This window comes from Amborella trichopoda, chromosome 10, assembly GCF_054954075.1.
Source record: "Amborella trichopoda isolate Santa Cruz 75 chromosome 10, AtrichopodaSantaCruz75HAP2 v2.0, whole genome shotgun sequence".
Taxonomy (NCBI): Eukaryota; Viridiplantae; Streptophyta; class Magnoliopsida; order Amborellales; family Amborellaceae; genus Amborella; species Amborella trichopoda.
The window spans coordinates 25,692,668-25,716,289 of record NC_142345.1 but is presented as its reverse complement, the minus strand read 5'-3'; the positions used below and the strand labels follow the sequence as shown (position 1 = coordinate 25,716,289).

At 38.3% G+C, this 23,622-nt stretch overlaps 1 protein-coding gene across 4 annotated transcripts in view; it reads right to left on the bottom strand.

The window, feature by feature from the left end:
* Nucleotides 1-596: 596 nt before the first annotated feature.
* CNX5 (co-factor for nitrate, reductase and xanthine dehydrogenase 5) overlaps nt 597-23,622 on the bottom strand; it is a 75,434-nt gene continuing 52,408 nt past the window's right edge. For all 4 annotated transcript variants that reach the window (XR_016042704.1, XR_016042705.1, XR_016042706.1 and 1 more), the window contains 3 exons: nt 14,511-14,629; nt 10,492-10,611; nt 597-1,188 (listed from right to left, as the gene is read on the bottom strand). Coding sequence is in view for 1 of the 4 variants with exons in the window: in XM_006829420.4 (XP_006829483.2) it covers nt 802-1,188; nt 10,492-10,611; nt 14,511-14,629 (626 nt within the window). In the remaining 3 variants the exon portion in view is untranslated. The remainder of the gene's footprint in view (nt 1,189-10,491; nt 10,612-14,510; nt 14,630-23,622) is intronic.

Below are 23,622 nucleotides of genomic sequence, written 5' to 3'. Positions count from 1 at the left end.
AAGTAGAAATGTGTAAACTATGAGCCTTGTAATTGGACACCCACATTTATGACAAGCCACTGTAGAACACTTGATGAGCCTTTATAACATGGACAATAGACACAGTAGGACACTTGATGAGCCTTTATAACATGGACAACGATGTTTGTGGCTCTTAGCGCATGTTTGTGGTTCTTGGCACCTGTCGGCACATTCAAGGCACAATACTCGTGTCTACCAATTCAGTAGACATTACTAATTAACATATCTTATTGACGAAGGTTGCTCCGATGCTTAAAACCCCAAATTGATCTTCTCAAACCTGAGTTTTATGGAAATGAAAAAAAAAAAAATGAAGTAAAAAATAGTGCGTCTACCACATTATTTGAACCAACCATTTTTTAAAAATTTTAATTGTTTGTAGATTTGTTCAATTTGCATCACTTTTTAAGTTTTTAAGTTTCATAATTAGGGATGACAATAGATTTTCATGCAGTTACAAAGTTAAAATGCATCTTTCGACATAGTTTTGACGGTGCACGTTACTTCAATAGTAAAAAGTTGACACCTTACACGGACCTCACCCTTATCATTGTTTAATAATTCCATGCAAACAGTTTAGAACAAAAATGAACTCTTGGGTAGACACCTCGCTGGTGTGACCCAAAAAAGAAATGGATTTCGGCCGCTCTAGTGAAAATGTCAGGACATCAAATGCTAATAGTTCTATCCTTATTCTTCCTATAAATAAATTAACATTTAAGGCACTTAACAATGACACCCAATATCACAACAGTTGATGCTTAAGATGGAAGAAGCTAACTAATACATTGGGACATTGGGATAGACATCTCGGGCCCAAGATTCCAATCCTCCAATTATATCCTGAGCCAAAGGGAAGCCAACACCATGTAGGTAATCAACAGCCCTTTGGGAATCATTGCCTCTCCTACAAACCACATACAATGAAGCATGTGAACCTGGAGAAAGATCGGACTCCTCTCTCTTCAAGGCTTCCTCAATCTCCCCCAACCTTGACTGCAAGGTAGAGAGAGGAAGATTTAAGGATTTTGGCAAAGAAGCGATCATAAAGTGGTGCTCTGGTCTCACATCCACCAACACGTGTGGCTCCCCCCTTTCCACACACTCGTTGTACTCCTTGCTGCTGATTCTTGCACTCTCTGGAAGAAGGCTCAGCTTTGGACGAGTCTGCAAAATCATAGCAAGGCATTTAGAGAATGACTAGGTTCAATTGAAAGTTTAATCCTTGAACAGAGTTCAATAATGCATCCTTTGTGAAACAAGAGTAGTGGAAGCCCAGTGATGTAGCATAATTACTAAAAGTTTTTAAAGAAATCACCAAATTTAACTCACTACATATATGGCAATAAAAAGGAAATTAAATGGGCTTTTGTTTTTTAAAGAATAACTTCATAACAAAAGCTCTGCGAGAATGCATTCAAACAAACATAAATTAGCACTTTTTTTAAACCAGTACTGCTGGCTGGTATGATTCCTTTTTGTTTCCTTACAATTTTAACCATCTTGAACAGAACTTCGGTGCCACTTTTGTCCCTTACAAAGATTAACCTGCAACCTGGGGGCACACTTATCTTAAAACATGCGGTCTTGAAACGTGTTAAAGTATTTCTCCATAATGTCAAAGAAAGAGCTTACATATGTCTTCAGACCCCAGGAACTTTCTCTATATCACCCGCTCTGAAAGCTGTGTATGAAGCGTATCAGAAAATAAAACATGAGACTACAAAGTACAATAACTGGGATCACAACCCTCAGGGGCCTAGACATTAAGATGAGTTCTCAAGAAAGGAGATATTATTATTAGCATCAGTGTTCAAAAAGTCTTCAGCCTAAAACGAATAATAGAGGCCTAGGAGGGTGCCCTAGGAGGCCATGTTCCTAGGTGCACACATTAGACTAGTTGCCTAAGCGGTACCTCAATGCCCCTAAGGCCGAGGGCAGAAAAAGGCCCTCAGCCAAAAGCAAAATGTCATTTTCCCCTTGAAAAGGGCAGAAAATGGTTTTGGTGGGCATTCTACCCCCAAAACCCTATTTGTGCCTTCTTGAGAGACATATTTATTTTTTTTGTCAGATTTTTCTCAAGATCCAAAAACATTTCAAAGTGCTTGACTTCTTGCAAAATTGAAGGTTAACGTATAGGATACTTTTTGGGCTTGGAGTGGCTACAAAAGAGGACTTTCGGCTGCCAAAGGTCACGAATTAGAGCCTATATCAAGTTCATTTTGCAAAGGTTAGTATATCAGAATATTTGACTTGGGATTTGTTGCTATTTCCCGTAAAACGGTTTATGATTTGTTTTTAGTTCCCTTCTGGTGTTTGCTTTTGTGAACTTTTACAAGTTTGGCTTTGAATTATCAGCAAGTTTTAGGTTGACTTTTTTTTGAAATTTTCTTAAGGCTGGGAAACCTAATCTTAGGAGAATCATTAATCTCAAACCAAATGAATATTATTTGGTGATTTCTCCTTAATTTTTTATAATTGTGACTTTCATTGCATAGTTGGGTTACCCTATTGATTCCTAACTAAAGTTCGAATTGTTTCTTCCTAGGAAAAACTTGTTTTATGAAAATTACTAAATAGATTGTGCTTGAGTTATTTTGCTTGCATGAATGCTTTAGAATATTGTTTTGTAAATTAATAAATATTTCCTCCTTTTATTCAGTTGGATTGGTTTACATTTAGTGCCACACATCAAAATTTGGGTAACTGCGTATTTCCAGACTTGCTCAGTGAACATATCTAGTTTTTTTATTTAATACTCTATATGGTTTTCTTGTATTGTCTAGACAAAGAGTTAAATGGGGTTTACTTCATTGAATACTTTGATTTTGTGAATTTTGAGGTTAATTAATTAGATGATGTCGTGAGTTCTGTGGGTCATGAGTCGTGACAAATTGGCATTGTCTTCAACCAGTTCAAGTAAGCAAGCTCATAGAGCTTGGAAATACAGTTCTTTAACAAATCCAATTGACAAAGTTAGGGTAGACAGTACTTGTGTCACATGGGGTTAGGAGAGAGATGTTAGAGCACTTACAACACTCGCAGGAGGTCAAAAAGAAGAAAGAGAAAAAGAAAAACCATGATAACCTTTTGAGGAGTGTAGATTTATACGGACTACAGGAAGATGTATATGCCAACGACGAGTGTTCACGGTAGGCCACAAGGCTTGAACAAAAGAAACCTCAAGCAAGGGGGGCATATAAATTCTTACTCCCCCTCCAACCCCCAAATCTTGAGATTACAGTTGCGAGAAACGGAGCAAACAACTTTAGAGGGACAATCTAAGAAAGAAGGTAGGATAAGGTGTCTCAATATGTAGCTAGATGGCTCTATCAAGCAAGCATTCCATTCAATGCCGCTAACTTAAAGAACTTCCAAACTATGTTGGAAGGAGTGGATTAATTTGGGCCAAGCCCCAACATGAGCTCATGGAACCAATACTTAAAAAGGAAGTGGAGCTCACAAATAATTTTTTGAGGACCCACAGAGACACATGGGAGATGTATCTAGGGTCCCTATTATGAATGATCGATAGACTGATTAGAGAAACAGAAGTATTACAAACTTGATAGCGAAGTCACCATTAGAGATCCAAGCCGCGAGATTCATTAATGCATTAATGTTTTTAGGTCCATTAACGCATCTGACAAGATCCAAGCAGCAAGATTCACTTTTGAGTCAGTGGACCAATGTACAGAGGAGGTGGGGAAGGATCACATGGTCAAAGTAGTGACTCATAGGGCTGCAGCCAATAATGGCGGCTTCTAGCTTATTGGTGCAAAGAGGCCACATGTTTTTTGGTCGCCTTGTGCTGCTAGACCTCATGCTTAAGGCTACTGCCATGATGAAGGTGGTGGTGATAACACTGAAGAAAGCGAAGTCATAATAATGCTATGGATGCGGTTAGCATGCCGCCAAGCCCGCACATGTAGAAATACGGGCCCCTTAATAAATTTATTTTTGAAATAGAATTCGATCTTAATTTTTAGGGAATATAATCTTTAACATAGAGATCATGAATATGAAGAAATAAATAAATTTTGAAAACTAGAAATAATAATTCTATTAAAAACACATTCGAACCCTTCGTTTCAATTGTTTTTAGATGGACCACCTATTTGCATCCATCTTTAAGTTGGATGCTTTATACCTCTGGACCGCATATTGTACAAATGCGGTCCAGTCCACATGAAACAATTGTTCTAATGTCATATATATAGCCACACGCAGGTAAGTTTAAAACTCTTCCATTAGAATTGTTGGTTTGTATGCATAGAAGTAATGTCACATATGTTAAATACTTAGGTCATAAGGATCTATGTTAAGTCTCAAGCTCTTGACTTTTAAAGATACTTGTGTTAATATGACACATGTTCTCAATTGGCTAGGTGACGACCATGATGAGGAAGTATACAAACAATAGAGAGTCGGTGAGGCCCAGAGTGGCAAGATTTGCCGCCTACTATCTGTCTTTGCAATCCACATTAGAAGAAAAAGAGAACCTATAGACTGTGTGTCTCAGAAGACTATAGCAGTGTTTTAAATAACGGATTGGTAGGACAGGTCACCCACCCATTGATTGGAGATCTGGATCATCAACTTTGGCGATCCAGCAAAATAAAAGCAAATTTTATATTATTCAATGAATCGATGTTGTGTCCATACTTGAAGTAGTCAAGTCAGCTAAGGGTTGTTGCCGCTAATGTTGAGTTTGGGTTTTGAACCCACTTTGGCTTTTTTTCTATATATTTTATACTATACTTGGATTGGGAAGCTTAGGGCGAAGGGAAAAGCACTCCACATGGTCTTTATTGATCTAGAGAAATCTTATAATACAATACCTCGAAATTTGATTTGGTGGGTGTTGGAAAAGAAAGGAGTCTCCAGACATTACATTGGAGTAGAGACGAGGAAGTAGTTAAGATTGAAGGCCAAGAAGTATCAAAAGTCCACACTTTCGATATCTTGGGTCGATAATCTAGGAAATAGAGAGATTGAGGAAGATGTCGCACACAGAATTAAAGCTGGATGAGCGAAGTGGAGATGTGCAACTAGAATTTTATATAATCATCGCTTACCAATGAAGCTGAAGGGTAAGTTCTATAAGACAGCTGTGAAACCAGCTTTGCTCTATGGGGCAGAATGTTGGGCGGACAAAAAACAATATACTCATAGAATTAGTGTAGCGGAGATGAAGATGTTGAGATGGATGATTGGCAAGACAAGAAGAGATAGAATTCGAAACGAATCCATTGAGGAAAATTTCGATATGGCACCAATAAGTGATAAGACGAAAAAGAGTAGACTTAGATGGGCACGTGTGGTGCAGACCTAGTACAACACCTGTTAAAAGGTGCGAATTAGTTCAAGTAGAAGGCTCGAAAAGGGAAAGGGGGTAGGCCCAAAAAGACGTGGTTGGAAGTAGTCCAAAAAGATATAGGTACTTATGGCATCACTAAGGGTATGGACTTTAATAGAGCAGAATGGTAGACCAGAATTCGTGTAGCTGACCCCATGTAATTGGAAAAATGCTATGATGATGATCTTGAAAGAATTCAAACCTTAGACTTAAAGCTAAACATTGACAAGGCCTAACCACCAAAACATCTCAAGTTTATAATCATAAAATGTACACATAACATAATAACCAATTATGTACACTTAATGGGGTTCAAACCCTAACTACATGCTCAAAAATCATGCATGCTACCCAATTCGTTCTTCCTAATTGATGGAGTGCAAAATTATGCTTATTTTTAATTTCTATTCAATTTTAAACATAGTTTTAAAAAGGACCGCCCAGCGCCTAAGCAGTCTAGAAGGCCTGGACGCATCGCCTAGACCTGGGCGGCCAAACTAGGCGGCTGTCTCTCGGCACCTGCCTAGGCGCCCGGCCCGCCTAGGGGCCGCCTAAACCCGCCTAGGCGCTGCCTAGGGGTAGAAATGCGGCTCTTTGAGAGTATTTTTGGGCCATTTTTTTAATACTAAAAGGGAAAAATTGTGGGCTTTAAGTTCATTTAAAACCTAAAACCCATTTGAGGCTATTTTATAGAGAGAAAACCTAAAAAAAAGTAATAGTTAACAATGGTTTGGGCTTTCATTTCTGGAATAGGGTTCAATTTGCCAAAAGTGATATTCTCCCATTGGTGGAGGTAATGCGGTTAGTGGAAAGTGAGCAAGAAGAATCGATCACATTTATAATGCAATGGAGGTTCCAAGGAGGAATTCAAGAAACAATTTGGCAATGATGAAGCTAAATATGCTCCTTTTTTGAAATTTATTGATGAGAAGTGGAACTCACAACTTGAGATGCCCCTATACCTAACAGTGTATTACCTTAACCTGCTCATTTTACATTGATCATGTGATACACAACAAAAGCAAGTTCATGAACGCAATCAACCAATCCAACATTAAACTCAACCCTAATCCAAATGCCCAAGCCAAAGTGTCAATGGACTTGGAAAAGTATTGATTCTTAGCGGGGTCTCTTGGAACGGACTCGGGGAAATAAGGCAGAGGACCAAGATCTCTCTTGGTAAGTTTAACTCATTCATTGATTTTCTAAACTGAGTATTTAGTTCTAATTATACTATAATTCTTATATATTGCATTTTCATTTATGTAAACTAGCCACATGGTGAATAAGCCACGGGGAAGTGGCCCACATTTGTGCTAGAAGGTTATGTGCACATTGAATTTGACTTGTAGCTTGTCCGATTGCGAGCGCAGCTTCAGCACATTGAATGATAATTAGTTCACCATCTCCTAACCTATTAGTTACTAGCTATTAGTTGTTAGTTGTAGTTGTATCCCTAACATGTACTATGTTTTTCAAAGTTCAAATTACTCATTCATATATTATCTAATAGCTTCACAAAGAAGAGAAACATGATTGAGCAGAACACATTGAACAACCTTGTCATTGTTCAGTAGCACAATGAAAGGGAGAACCTTGTTACAAACATAGATGATGGTAAAGAGTGATTGGTTAATGCTAGAGAGGAGGTATTTGGAGCGGGCTTGACCTAAAATCAAGTTTGTGAGGATTCTGGGACACCACTAATCCCTATATGGACCACTAGATCTCAATCTCAAATGAAGAGGTTGACGAAATGAGAGAGGAGGATAAAGGGGGAGAAGCACACCCAGAGGAGGATTGGAATGAAGAGCAATATGTGGAGATGACTCTTACAATAATGGCATGGCATCATCATCAAATTCATATGCATCTAATGTTGATGGGGATGCTGATGAAACTCAATTTCCAATTTCAGTTCAGTCTTGTTGGTCATTTTGAATTTTACTCGTCAATTTGTGTTTTCTTGGGTTTATGTACTGATTATTTTGTGGGATGTGACTTGTAAATCATGTGTCACCTTTATAATGTTGATGTAGATTGTCGATTATGGAATGCAACCTTAATGTATAATGAAATGCAACTTTATATGGATTTTGGGAAACTATCACCCAATACTTGTATATATTTGAAATAGCACAACACAATAACACATAGAAGACTTCAAATTTTGATTATATCTATATATATATATATATATATATATATATATATGGGTGAGATTTGTATAACCTGTCAACCTTATACTGTTGAAGTAAGCGGCAACTCAAAACTATGCCGAAAGATGCAGTTTCGATGTCAAAAAGCCTGGCGATGGCATGAAAAACTGTCACCTCTAATTATGAAATTTAAAGCTCCAAAACGCGACACAAATGGAGCAGATCCATAAATAATTACAATTTCGAAAATGGACTCTAGGAATATCCATTCATCTCAAGGATGAGACGATGAATTTAAGGGCTTTTTTAGCATCATAACCACATTTGTGATGAGTTTTTTAGGTGCATTGCACCTCTGTGCGTGTGTGTGTCCGTGTCTGTGTGTGCGTGCGTGCGTGTGTGCATGCATGTGAAAAAGTCTTCCCAACACCTATAGGCGAAAATAAATAGTGATTTCACCTACCCTCAACACCGTCCAAATTTCATCGCGCAGACACGATTGTCTGGTAGTGTTTTATTTTTTATATTTTTTTACAGATTAGAATGACCTGAAATTTAGAGGGTATGTACATCTTACTGAGGCGCATCAAATAAAAATATAAAAAAAATTATCCGTGGAAAACAAATTGACCAAAATACCCCCAAATATTTTCGGGGGTATTTTGGTCAATTTTTTTCATGTAAAATATTTTTTTTATATTTTTCGAAGATTCCCCTATTTTTTATTAATTTACTTTCCAAATTTCAGGTCATTCCAATTTGTAGAAAAAAAATGAAAAATGAAACACTACCGGACAATCGTGACCGCATGATGAACTTTGGATGGTGATGGGGGTAGACAAAATCACTGTTCATTTCGCCTATAGGCGTTGCGTAGTGTTTTCCTATATATATATGCGTATGTGTATGTGTGTGTATGTGTATATGTATATGTATATGTGTATATGAATATGTAGCCCCTATAAACACCATAATGGACCAGAATCCCCTTAACTTTTGTTTGGGCCGCCTAGGTTTCTAGGCATCCGCATCCGAATTTCTTAACATTAATTTGCATATCAACAAGAGGAGAAAGGAGCAAGCAGCAAGATTTCCTCAAAGTCTAGGGACAACCAAATCTTTTGGGAGAGGAAATTTTGTCATTGCTAGATGGTGAATCCTACGAGTCAAGGAGCTTTGCATTCAAGAGCGTGGCTTACTAACTCGAATTGAGAGACTCATCTCCCATGGGGAGAGAAATAGCCAACAAAAAATACCCAAAGATGGTATTGTACAGATGCCATACCCAATGATCGATCAAGATAAAGTTATGTGTGCGAAAAAATTAATTTCTCCACAGAGAACTTTATTGTTTGGATTTGTTTGGACTGTTGGGGTGCAAATTTGCAGTTTTATCTTGCTAATCAACTTAAATATGTATTTGTTGAGCTTGGTTTAAAGGGGGACAGCCACTCATGCTCACAGGAAGTTTCTGTTGAAACCTAAATCCATCCAAAGCATATACCAGAAGACAATTTTATGAATCTATCAGCTCAACGAGAACAATAAACTTGTGCCACTCCAATATCAGAATCTGTGTACTGCAGATGAACCAGCTAATAAAATGACAAGCATATACATAGCAAGTGGGCTTTCAAAGGAAGACGAATTTCCATTTTCTTCTTCCTTACACAGACACAACCAGGCAGAAAGTATTTCCCTTCTCAAACGACCATTTTCTCAAGTGCCTGTACTTTCTTATCAGAGAGCTGCTTGTACTTACTCGCGCCCCATGTCCTTACTCAAAATAAGACTCTGTAAATTTGCAATATTCCGAAAAGGAGTCTATTGCACTACGAAAGCACTGTTATGGATGGCATAGAGCATGTTAAGAAACTAAATAGTGGTTAGGACGTGTTAGGAAAGAAGGGGAAATGAAATGCAAACCTTCTGGAGCCTTCAGGCATATAGGCATCTTGAGTTTTTGTGTCTCCTAGGTTGATGTCCTTCACTTCCCATAAAAAATCAATTCTTCTTTGATAATTGAGTAAGCAAAAAATCTAGCAATCATCATCCTGGTTTTAATCAAGTGCAGGGACAAAAAGGTCAACGGGAAACAGGAATGGTTAATGTGACGCATGAGGTAGAACTTGGACTGGTAGATTTACCATCTTGTGTCTCTCCCAGAAGTGGATCATGGAAAGCTTCAGCAGTATATGGTGTGAGACACTAAAAAGGTCACATTGCATGGAGTACAATATCAATCATGGCATGTGAATGTTCCCAAGCCAAGAAAATATAAATCTAACAGACATTGCACCCAACTTATCCCTCACACCCATAGGTAAGTAACCAAAACAAAGATGATCTAAAGCGTCTTTTTGGCTAACCATAGACACCTTCCCACTTGGTTTGTTAGAAGATGGTAGGTTTTGCGGAAAACCGATAGGGTGTGTTTTGCACCTGGTATGAGATGAATCCACAAAGTATTTCCTCTGTCACTCACCTAGCTGAAATTCCTTTGATAAAACATTCACCTGGCTTTTCTGCTGGCTAAAATAACTCAGGGAGTTTGTAATGCAGAATCATGAAGAAGCGGAATGATTCCCCTGTTTTGACTATTTATAGGCAGTATACTTAATCGTAGGAAGTCAAATATAGTTTTCAAATCTGATTTCTAGGGATATTACTTTGATGCTATCCATGAGTATTACAATTCCAGTCATGAATGACCTAACAAATTAATGAAGCATAATATGCACAATTATTTTAAGAAAAGTAAAAAAAAGGGCATAGCATGCAATGAACATTGAGCTATAAAGAAAAAGTGTGCAAAGTGTCATAATAGCAATTGACTACAGGACACAAATACCATGAAAATATTCATCATTTACAACTACATGATTAATTTACTTTAGATGTTCAGTAGATTCAAAGTACAATGAAACAAAGAAAAGCGATATTCAAAAGTACCTTATCCGAGAAGGGAGCTTGAGTGAATTTTTCATAGTCAAAACTCTGAAATGAATCTCTGGTGAATGTTGCATTTTCTCCACAAGCTACACAGTTCAAAGACCTGCCTCTAATTTTCACCTACGCAATAAGATAAGCCACCCATATATTAATATTTTTAAGGAAAACAAGAAAGAATGCATGTCAATATCATAAATAAATAAATTCATATCCATAAAAAAAGCAATAAATGCATATTAATGGAGATAAAAAGCAATAATTATACAAATCCGTGTGCCCTAAATTTTTCAAAGGCAAAAAGATTCTTAAATTTGCATCAATAGCCAATAAAATTTTATAGGGAATGGCAGGTCCAACTAATGTCGCATATAGTGATGGGATTTTGACACATCATCCTTTTAAAAAGTATGTATGAGTTGCACAAAAAAAAAGAGAAAAGTATGCACAAGACAAAGAATGATCTCTCTCTCCCAACTCTCTATCAATTTCTCTCTCTATATATTTTCATATTTATTTGCTCTTTCTACATCATGCTTGTGTGTTTCTTTTTTATCCTGAAATGAAAGGGAGTTATATGATGAAAAGGGCAGGACTTTTGATAGAAATAACATCCTTTATTTTCCAAACAATGGAAGACCAAAAAAATATCTTTCATATATTATTGTGCAGGATTTAAGACTCAAGTAAATAAAAATCAGTTATTACTCCCAAATTTATTTGTATGTAACTAAGTCATCATCATCATCATAGTCTTTTTCAAATTAATTGGGATCGGCAACATGAAACTTGGTCTACCATTCTGCTCTATTAAAGGTCACCCTCAATGAGGTCATAAGTCCCCATATCTTTCTGAACTACTTCCAACCACGTCCTTTTGGGTCTACCCTTTGCCTTTTTAAGTCCTTCCACTTGAACTAACTCGCACCTCCTAACAGGTGTTGTACTTAGTCGGCGCCACACATGGCCAGCCCACCTAAGTTTACTCTCTCTCATCTTATCGCCTATCAGTGCCATACCTAAATTCTCCCAAATGGATTCATTTCAAATTCTATTCCTTCTTGTCTTGCTACTCATCCATTTCAACATCCTCATCTCTGTTACACTCATTCTATGGGTATATTATTTTTGTTCGCCCAACATTCAGCCCCATAGAGCAAAGCTAGTCTCACAGCTGTCCTATAGAATTTGCCCTTCAACCTCATTGGTATGCGACGATCACATAAAATTCCAATTACACATCTCTACTTCGCCCAACCTGCTCTAATTATGTGTGCGGCATCTTCCTCAATCTCTCCATTTTCCTAGATTATCGACCCAAGATATCAAAAGTGTGATCTTTTTTGTAGTTCCTGGTCGTCAATCTTAACTACTTCCTTGTCTCTACACCTATTATTATTAAACTTGCATTCCATATACTTTATCTTGTATGTAATTAAGTATAATAAACATATTTTCAATATATTAATTTTGCATCTAATGACTATTTAGAAAATTGTGATTGATATCTTATTTTATAATTTCTCCATTTTTAACTATTGATTGTGTGGGTAGTCCCAAGCTAGGAAACTCCTAGAAAGCAACGATCCCCGCTATTGCTCCCACACCAGCTCCCGCCTCCAACAACTATAGAAGTTTCACTTATCTTTGTTTTTTTCTCTCTTTTCATTGTACTGAGGCTTTTGCAGAAAATTCTATATCTCCGCTAAAAGGGCCCCGTAAATTCTCTCTTACCAGCGTCAAACTCCAAATGTTCCATCCCTTACAAGATTTCATGTGGGCCCCTTCTGCAAAGATCCCCAATAGAGGGCTATAACTAGCTTTCCAACCTCTAGGATAACTAGGTGAAGCCAAGTGTCCAAGATGGTGGACGTCATGCCTTAATCTTTGGGGACGAAGGCATGACCATCCTCTATCTCTGTTAGTTGGGGTTTTGCCAGTTGTACTTAGAGAATGGTTCTTTGCTCCTAATTCGTAGAAAGTGTCATATAAATTCAACATCTATCCCAATCTTTATGGTTTTGACATGTGCCATCTCTATGTGAAGACCATAAGTCCTTTCTATTTCTATCCCCAGTGGCCTATTAAACACTTAGGGTCATCAGATGTGGGGGACTATCCCACAGCAAGGTTTCAAAAAATGCTAGGCCTGGTGCCCAGCGTCCAGGCAGGCCTAAGGTGCCTTGTAGTAGAAATGTTTAAGATATGTACATATATTTGTTGTCCAACCGCACATATATCATATATTCGTGTCAATTTTGTAATTTATTGCATTTGAAAATATACAAACATATGACATATCACGGTTGAGAATAAACTTGTTCAAAATTTCAAACCATACAAAACCTTTAAAAGTCAAGCTATGTAAGGTCTCCAACTCTCAAATTCTCCATATTCCATATCCATAAAATAAACCTTCATAACATCCAAGTCTCCAACACTCCAAGTCTTCAACAAACTGAGTTCCAAAAGTATAAAAAACCACACAAAAGTCTTCTAATACCTCCAATAACACCCGAAAAATACTTTCAATGAGAAAAAGAAACTTTTTCAATCCACAAAAAATACTTTCCATTATCAGAAATTACTTTAGATTCTCATAAATACGTTTAGCATAGATATTGAGGGTGTTTTTTTAACTTTAAGGGTTAAAAATAACCCCCGTAATATACTTATACTATCTTGGGGGTCAAATGACCCTCTTTGCCCTTTTGGGTGACTTAAAAAAATGAAAAAGGACCCACAGCCCTAAGCGCAGGCCCAGAACACCTGGCCCTCCAGAGCACCCGCCCAGGTACATCCGCCTGTGTTGGGCTGCTTGGGTCTGGGCATGTAGTGGCTATGGTCTAGGACGCCTAGGCACCGGGCGGACCGTTTTTTGAGACCTTGTCTCACAGCCCATAAGCACTTAGTTTTTAGGCTATAAATCCCTTCAAAAATCACTATAATGAAAAACCATATAATAAAGAATGGCAGTTCTACCCTTGCACCTACAAAGTGACATATATCACTATTCCCCTCTATCATGCAAGTGCATGTGGCCTTTCTTCTAATCTTATAATTGGATCAAAGTCCAGATAATTACGTTAGACATGATCTACTATGTAATTAAACATATCACTTGGGTTCCAGATTAATGACATAATCCCATTTGCAAAAAGCAGTAATTGCCCCTTGTGCTCATCTTTCAGCATTTACAAGCAGTGCACTGCTCATAAATAGAAAGAACATACAAAAGAAATGCACATGGAAAACCGACGCATGTACAAAATACACATAAGCAGATGCACACATGCGACCGCACACACACACACAAACACACCTGCGTGTCCACACACTGGCATTTACTAAAACAAATGCACAATGCACGCTTGTCTATGCATTCACATATACACAACCTTCGAACATATGCAGAAAAGCATATGAATGTTAAAGAGCATACACTTATCGAGTTCATGCTAATCATCTATCGGATCATTAGTATACATGCACATTAGTTGTAAACAATCTATACAAGGCATATAATGTTATTGCACATTGGAACATCATGTTAGTACTTGTCCACAAAACTTGAGAAAGATGTATTGATATTCAATTGCATATATGTATTACATGAATGTGATATAGACATTTACTCAAAATAAGCATGAAAGTTTGAATGAAATTGATGACAATTCAAGTTCATATTCTAGCAAAATCAATTTTATTAACAGTATGCAGTAAGTATTCCACCCAGTTCAAGGAAACAACATCACTCCACTCATGACTATTTATGTCCATTCATGGTGCAATGAGAACAAATCATTGCTTGTAAACAGTAAACTTATACAACTAAAATAAGGGGAGGGTGTATATAGTAATTTAGACGAATCAAAAGGAGCAGATAATCTTAAATCTCTTTGGAAGAGCAATATTCCACAAGTTCCAAAGGTCTTACAGAAAAATGCAGGAAAAGCAGACACTCTAATTTAAAATAACTTATGTCAAAGAAGACCTAGAAATATAAAAAAGACTAAACATACAATGTGGATTCTTGCTGGTAAGGCATCAAAAAGAAGCATTCTTCCAGAAAGAGGTTCACCCACTGAACTTGCAATCTTTATTGCCTCTAAGGCTTGAAGGCAGCCGATTACTCCTGGGACTAGAAAAAATCGACACAAATTTAAATATCAGTAAAAGATAAGTTCTGAGCCAGTAAAGAATTGAACAATGGAAGTCACATATCATAGTAAATGGGGGTAAAGATCTTAAAAGAGAAGTATTTTGTAAATGGATTTCTTAACATACTATCATAGGGAACAAATAAAGTTTTGCATCAGTTTTCTTTGTTCACTCATATCAAAAAGGACCATAGCTAGCAAACAGCTGACATATTGACAGACCTTTTACACAACTGAGAAAAATTCAAGCAAGATAATATAATGGGTCCATGTATGGAAGTCCATCAAGGATGCAGCAATATTTGAGCATTGAAGATTTTACCTGTTCCTCAATATTTTCTCACAATTATGTGATAGTGAAGTACTTACAGACAAGAGTAAGTATCATTGTGGGAGGAAAACATTTGCAGCCATATGTTCCTTGAATAGGATCAAGTCCCAACTATGATGGCAATGAGGCAAAAAACTATCCTATTCTACACTGCAGATTGAGTCGCTTTGGGTCCTATATCAGGGTTCTGTTAGCATGTCGAAAACTTTTACCTAACCTTATAAAGATCATGTCAACCAGTTAATTACTACACTACAACTAGGAAGGCATACCACCACCTAATGTTATGAATTTATGATATAACAAGAACTTTTACCTAGCATTAGGGACAATTATATATCACAAGCAAACCCACTTACCTTCTGGCATAAGAGAATATGAGATACTTTTTCTATGACTGTATTTGTTTCACCCCTTAACAAACACGAATCAAAGGTTTTCATTTTCAACAACATTATGCCCAGATTGGAAAGACTCATAAGTTTATTAAGATCGTCAGATGCAATTTTTGCAGTGAATATATAAATAAATAAATAAATAAATATATATCTATATATATATATATATATATATATATATATATATATATATATATATATATATATATATATATATATATATATATATATATATATACATATGCCATTTTCTACAATTAAAAAACAATATTATTGCCATCAATAAATATACAAAATGGCGATATCGAGCACAAAGAGATGACTCTCTTCAATACAAAGGAAATTTTCCGATTAGTTTTAGACCAAAAAATACAATAGCGAAGTGGTGTATGAAAAACTATAGACCATTTTTTTTTTGTAAGTCAGTGGGGGAGAAGGCCCGCTACCCGTTTTTCATTAATAAAAAAGCAGAGAAAAACAATTAAGATATAACCCTATGGTAGGGCAATTACGCCAGATCATGTAATAAAAGAGAGGGAAAAAAATTTGGTGGTTTATGGCGCCACATAGTAGCACCGGGGCCAACAGCTGCCCTCTTAGCTAGGGCATCAGCATCCATGTTAGCCTCACAAAAGACATGTGTAATGGACCATCGATGAGAAAACAGTCTGGTGCAACAATTGTCAACAATCGTCTTTAGTCTCCATGGAGCAATGCATCGATTCTGAATGACATTCACAAGCAAGGCCGAGTCACTTTCAATCTGGATTGGAAAGCAATTACTTTGGATAACCAATTGAACTCCTTCCTCAAATGCCAAGAATTCTGCATGGTTATTAGAAGCAAAACCAAAATGCTTTGCAAGAGCAGCAATAAAACCACCCGCACTATTCCTCAACAATCGTCTTTAGTCTCCATGGAGCATTGCATCGATTCTGAATGACATTCACAAGCAAAGCCGAGTCACTTTCAATCTGGATTGGAAAACAATTACTTTGGATAACCAAGTGAACTCCTTCTTCAAATGCCAAGAATTCTGCATGGTTATTAGAAGCAAAACCAAAATGCTTTGCAAGAGCAGCAATAAAACCACCCGCACTGTTCCTGATAACTCCACCACCACCTGCTAAACCTGGATTTCTCAAGGAAGCACCATCAATATTGAGTTTGTAATTATGAGTCTCAAGAAAAGACCACGCTACCGAAGTAAAGGGCACAGCCCTCTGCTGCTGCCAAGTTATCCGAAGGTTACCAATGATGGCCTTTTTTGATAAATGAAAAAACCATTTGGGCACCGTCAATGAATCGATGGCATGCGTACGTACACACACACAACACAAGCACACATACGAACGCACACACATTTGTACGTATGTATTGGGTCTACTCCACGGCGGGGGTTGGCCAGCCCTGACCAACCTAGCTTGGTGCTCAGCTTAGAAAGAAGTAGTTGCTTTGGGGTTGCTGCTCACAGATTCAAAGGTAGTAGACCCACTTTTTTGAAGAAAGTAGACCCAATTTTTGTTCCACTAAAAACATTGTGAAAATAATTCAGCAGTTGCCTTGATAAAAATACCCCAGATTCTACTCAAGTCAAAGCACATCAGCTGTAAATATCATTTGATAAAGCATGCAATAGAGCATGGGGACATTACCTTCTCTTACTTTCACTGGAAAGATGATAGCAGATCCACTAACTAAAACTCTGGGAGCAGATTTTTTCACTAGACATGTTTAAGCCATGGGGCTTAGGGATTTATCAAATGGACTTTGATGCCAAGTGGGAGATATGTGAAGATTGTGGCCATCAAAGGCATTTTCTCTTGGATTTTCTTTTCTTGCTAGGCGTGCATTTAATGTGCATATTTTTATTCCCATGGTTACGAATAGCTAGTGCTGGAGCACTAGTATATGGAGTGTGCAAATAGGGGTTGACCAATATATGTTGTGTTTAGCATGTTTTCCTCAAACAGCTAGGATGTTGTGGTTGACTGGTATTCACAGAGAAACCCACAAGCGATCTGGTCCTTGAGGAGGCATAGGTGAATCTCCGAATGTAGGACTTGATTATGTGACAGCTGCTACTCACACTTGCGAGCAGATGTGACCTTGGCCTAGAGTGGGGGACTGCTACTACAAAGAGCTTTTCACTAGCATAGTGGGCATCTACAATCCCAGCCAACAATGCCAGAAACAATTTTACAACCTAAGGACTCTTGGTATGGGTGTCCAGTAGGAATCATAAACTATGACTTTGATTACAAGCACGCAGGTTTCATGGTGTGATAGACGTGAGCCATGACTGTTGAAATTAACCAGATTGAGACTAGAGGCGCGGGTGCCACCTGCTTTGATGGATGATGAGCATGGTCTGAAGATATGTATGTGTAATATAACTTTAGAGTGTGAAAGAACATGCACAGTGCTCCATTCTAGTCAGAGTTTGTAAAATGATTTGCAGAAAGAGTCAACATAGTTATACCCATGTCAAGAACCTAAAACTCTTTTAAAATACCTATTATGTAGAAGGATATTTGGTATTTTTACTGCAATGACAAAGTACTTTAGAATTGTTAAAATGTTTTTCACCTATTTATTTTGATTTTTCAAGGGTTTAGATTTTATTTTTACAGTTTTAAGATATCAGTCTTTAGTAATTACTTGTTTTTGAAAGAACTGGATGGAGTATAATAAAACATTTTGTCTTTTCTTTTATTAATATATCTCAATTCTACTTACAACTGCTACAAAACGTTGTAAACACAAAATAAAACTTTAAATACAACCTACGATCTTTCCTTTTACTGCCAAATAGAATAGACACAATCTAGGGATTAAATACAAGCTTAAACTAAGAATTCCAATACAAATATGTTCCTGGAAATTGCAATAAATCTGAAAAATAATGGCATGAAAATAAACTTAGAGAAACAAGAAGACTTACTTGAGTTTGCTAACCGCCCCCACACCCGATTACCTAACCGATACCACACTCTAATCTTATTGGCCCTGCTGAATTTCTGAGTGGAAAGCTTCCTTAGGCAATACCTTTCAAATCTAGGGTTTTGAGAGCATAAACAAGATTAGGATTTCTTAGACCCCATTTTGGACCTCTTAGAGCATGCCACATATGGCACCTCCCTTGGTATTACTCGAGGCTGGGCGTGCCCCTCTCTAATATCTTTGGGTGGTGTGACACCCTTTTCGTCACTAGAGAGAGGGGGAGAGAGAGAGAGAGAGAAGGATGGTGTGGAGAGAGAGGCTAGGAGGTGGTGTAGAGAATGAGGGGGTCCCTTCCTATATTAGGCCTAAAGGGCTAGGCATGCCTATTCAATTTATGACTCATCATGTCTAATAAGAATTTAGGTAATATGTGAGGTGAGAGAGGAATAAACTAAGTCTTCCATTCCATGAATTAGCCATCATGTCTTAGGAAGGAATCTAAGAACCTTATCTCCTGGATCTTTGAACCATATCCACTTCTAGTCAACCTAAGATAAGATTGATCAAAAACAAACTTCTAGAACTTCCCTTTTCTCTTACAAGACTATAGGAAGTCAACAAAAGATAAAAGATTTGGTCAAAGATACGAAGGATATTTTAAAAAACAAAATATCTTAACTCCCACAAAATAAGGTGTCAAAAAAGATTACACTAGATATCCTTCTTTAATAAAACACTTTTTAAAAATAAAATAAAAAAACAAGAAGGGAGGAGATGAGTGGCAGGGGGTTGTGTGTGTGCCACCTCATAAGTGTGGTGTGTGGGCCCCATGGACTCCACACCCCAGACATGAGAGAGTGGTGCACATGTGAGCTAAATCCAAAGGCCCCATGTGTTCCACCTCGCACCTCCACAATCCTGTAACTTCTAAACTACCCTTTTAAGTGTTTTTACCACTGAAAAATAATTTTAAAAATTCTGAGAAAATTTCAAAAATTCACATAAACAATTACACTAAAAATAAGATATGTAAAGGTGGACTGATGCCAAGGGGTCAAGAAAAGTGAGTGTCCGGGCACTCAACCCAACCAAGTAACTGTGATCCTCGACAATCTTTTGAAACCAACTTAACAAGACCTATGAACCACAACCTCATGCAAGGGCTCATGATTGGCTCGTCAAAGCTAGTCAATAAATAGTAGAACTACAACCCTAAAATATGGATTACAAGTTCCACTCTAGGAGAAAGATACACGCATATATCACTATACTACAAAGGGACTCTCTCATGCACAGGTGCATGTATCCCTTTTCAGGGTTGCTTCCTAGCATATGCGACAGTTTTGTTTACATGTCATGCAGAAGTTTGTTGAAGATTTAGCCCTCATTCTCACGAGCCTACATTCACCTACAGGAGACCACAAAACTCTCCTGGCTTATAAATTATCTGATGTAGGGAAATTTGAGGAAACAGTAAAACCGGCAAGAAAAAGGCCAAACACAAGCACAATTCGAGGTTTCTTCTCCAAACCCCAAGCTAATGTTCCAAAAGCCTAAGCTTTTCTCTCTGTCAATTTCTAAAAATCATGTGTAATTGACCCTCTCAAGCCCCCACATACCTTATATATTATAATTCAATGGTCAAGGACATTACATATCCATACAATGATTAAAATAGTATATAAATCCTAATTTAAACTTAAATTTTGTAATAAGAAATTTACCGATGTGAATAGTACCCATGAATAGTACTCATAAATACTACTGTGAATAGTTCCCATGACATAAACAAAAAAATATAAAAACCCTAGAATTCCTAAAAAGTAAAATACATAGAAATAAGCCCTAAAAGCAAACTTTAATATACACCCCTTAAAGTTGAATAAAAATAAAAAATGAGAACAATTTTTCCCTTCATCATTCTCCCCTGGTTGGAGGAAACTCGTCCTCGAGTTTTGAAGTGTGCTAAAATGAAATTGGCGTTATTCCGACAACAGCCTTCAACTCGAATATTACAAACATGATCTTGGTACTTGTGAGTTACTGCACTGATCATAACACAATAATTATGCATTGGAACTAAGGAACCCTTGAGGAAAGGGTCACTATATGTCAATAAAATATTTTTAATCACATAAACTTGTTGAATTTGCATCACCTCAGCCATGTAACAATGCTGAATTTGCCTAGGCTCAACTCTAGAACATACCATGAGTGCATTTTTGAAATTAAGGATTAAACCAACAACTTCACCCTCTTCCAAAATATCTTCACCATCATCGTGATCCTTATCTTTGATCAAATCTCCTAAGAAATCTTGTTGCTCATCTGAGTATATATCGAAGATTGGTGGTGAATCCCAATCTAAAATTTGCTGGCTTCCATGCAATCTGTGTCAAAATAAAAAAATATCATCCTCCAAATTGAAAATCTTAGAGTGATGTTCCCTACATCTAGGTCTTCTATCGCTATCGTCATCACATGACTCCACACACGGAGCGCAAAAGTGAAAAGACTTGTACTCGAGATCCTCTTGGGCTGAAAGTTCAACATCTTGCTCATTATTGAGGGTCACGAACTATTGTGCCAAGCTGCTATACTTGCCAAGTTCTTCAACTCTGTCATCTATGGGATCATAGAGTGGATTTACGCAAAACCCCCTTCTACGGCCCTTTCTTGCTGCCATAGGTTCGCCGAAATCACAAAACCATAGGTAAATAATCAACAAAATTTGCTGATATCAGCAAGATCTAGGTCATTTTAATGAAACTTTGGCCAAAATCAGTAAACCCTAGACCCAGATATAGCTTCCCCTCTTTATTGCTGACATAGGGCACCAAAAAAAAGGGCGTTACAATAACTTCGTATACACTACAATAACTTTCGCAGTCGCTACAGTAACTTCTGTGTCGATCGCGGGCTTTGATACCACTTTGATGTAGGGAAATTTGAGGGACCAGCAACATCAACAAGAATCAAGGAAAACACAAGCATAATTCGAATAAACCTAGGGTTTCTTCTCCAAACCCCAAGCTAGGATTCCAAAAGCCTAAGCTTTTCTCTCTATCAATTTCTAAAATTCATGTGTAATTGACCCTCTCAAGGCCCCACATACTTATATTATAATTTAATGTTCAAGGACATTACATATCCATACAATAATTAAATTGATATATATATATATATATATATATAGGAAAAAGATTTAGTACACCATCTCGCGTACAAGGAATGGATGCGCCAATGGTCTGGATTATCCAGGCATTTTTTCAATGGCAGGATGGGCAGCCGCTTGGATTAGCAAAACAAAACATATGCGCCCCATGGCAATTAATGCCATGTCAGGCCTGTGCGCCGTGAGAGAATGTTTAGCAAAGTACGCGAGATGGGCAATTAATGCCATCTCAATGTTCCCCTCTCTCTCAAAAACGTTTCCATCCTCTATCTCTCTAACTCTCTCTCTCCCCCACCCAAACCAATTGCCTTTCCACCTAGCCTCCCTACACTCTCGTTCCAAGCACCCTCTATTTCCCTAACTCTCTCTCTCCCCCACCCAAACCAATCGACTTTCCAAAAACCACCTAACGTCTATGCACTCTCTCCAGCTAAAACATCTCCCACCTCCATTGGCACAACCTCTATCTCTCTCTAACTCTCTCTCTGCCCCACCCAAACCAATGACCTTTCCACCTGACCTCTCTGCACTCTCTCTCCAACCAAAACATCTCCTGTCTCCATTGGCGCACCCTCTATCTCTCTCTGACTCTCTCTCCCCCACCCAAACCAATCGCCTTTCCACCTGACCTCTCTGCACTCTCTCCAACCAAAACATCTCCCGCCTCCATTGGTGCACCCTCTATCTCTCTCCCCCACCCAAACCAGTCGCCCAAAACAGGCTGCTGGCTGCTGGTCATTGCTAGTTTTTGTTATTTTTGATGTTTAGCCTCTCCATAACATTTCGTTGTTTTCATATCTTCGAATTCGCAATTTTAGTTAGATCTTACATCTGGTGGATGTTCTCATTCGAATAGTCACAAATTCAGGTCATCAAGTTTCTTGAGTAAAACTTAGATTGTTTGTTTGCATTAAAGCTGATAAACATAAATTATAGGCTAAAATGTAGGACCATATTATAAAGGAAAACAAAATGAAATTATATGGCGAATATAGTTACCATTACTTCCACATCCAAACAACCCAAAAAAAAATTACAGCGAAGATGCATACCAGAACCTCGCCCATAGTTTCAATCAAACAAAATGAAATTATTGGCCAGGATGGTTTGGGTGGGGGAGAGAGAGAGAGAGAGGGTGCGTCAATGGCCTATTTTGGGCGACTGGTTTGGGTGGGGGAGAGAGTTAGAGAGAGAGAGGGTGCGTCAATGGCCTGTTTTGGGCGACTGGTTTGGTTGGGGAAGAGAGAGTTAGAGAGAGAGGGTGCGCCAATGGCCTGTTTTGGGCGACTGGTTTGGGTGGGGGAGAGAGAGTTTGAGAGAGAGAGGGTGCGCCAATAGCCTGTTTTGGGCGACTAGTTTGGGTGAGGGAAAGAGAGTTAGAGTGATAGAGGGTGCGCCAATGGCCTGTTTTGAGCGACTAGTTTGGGTGGGGGAGAAAGAGAGAGTTAGAGAGAGATAGAAGGTGCACCAATGGAGGCGGGAGATGTTTGGTTGGAGAGAGTGCAAATAGGCCAGGAGGAAAGGCGATTGGTTTGGGTGGGGAAGAGAGAGTTAGAGATAGATAGAGGGTGCGCCAATGGAGACAGCAGATGTTTTGGTTGGAGAGAGAGTGCAAAGAGGCCAGGTGGAGAGTAGAGGTTTGGGAGGGGAGAGAGAGATTTAGAGAGAAATAGAGGGTGCTAGGAGAGCGCAAAGAGGCCAAGTGGAAAGGCCATTGGTTTGGGTGGGGGAGAGAGAGAGTTAGAGAGAGATAGAGAATGCGCCAAGGGAGGTGGGAGATGTTTTGGTTGGAGAGAGAGTTTGGTTTGGGTGGAGGAGAGAGAGAGTTAAAGAGAAATAGAGGGTGCTTGGAAAGTGAGTGCAGGGAGGCCAGGTGGAAAGGCAATTGGTTTGCGTGGGGGAGAGAGAGTTAGTAAGAGATAGAGGATGGAAACGTTTTAGAGAGAGAGGGGAACGTTGAGATGGCATTAATTGCCCATCTCGCGTATTTTGCTAAACATTCCCTTACGGCGGCGCATCAGCCTGACATGGTATTAATTGTCATTGGGCGCATGCGTTTTTTTATGTTAACCCAAGCGGCTGCCCATCCTGCCGTTGAAAAAATGCCTGGATAATCCAGGCAATCGG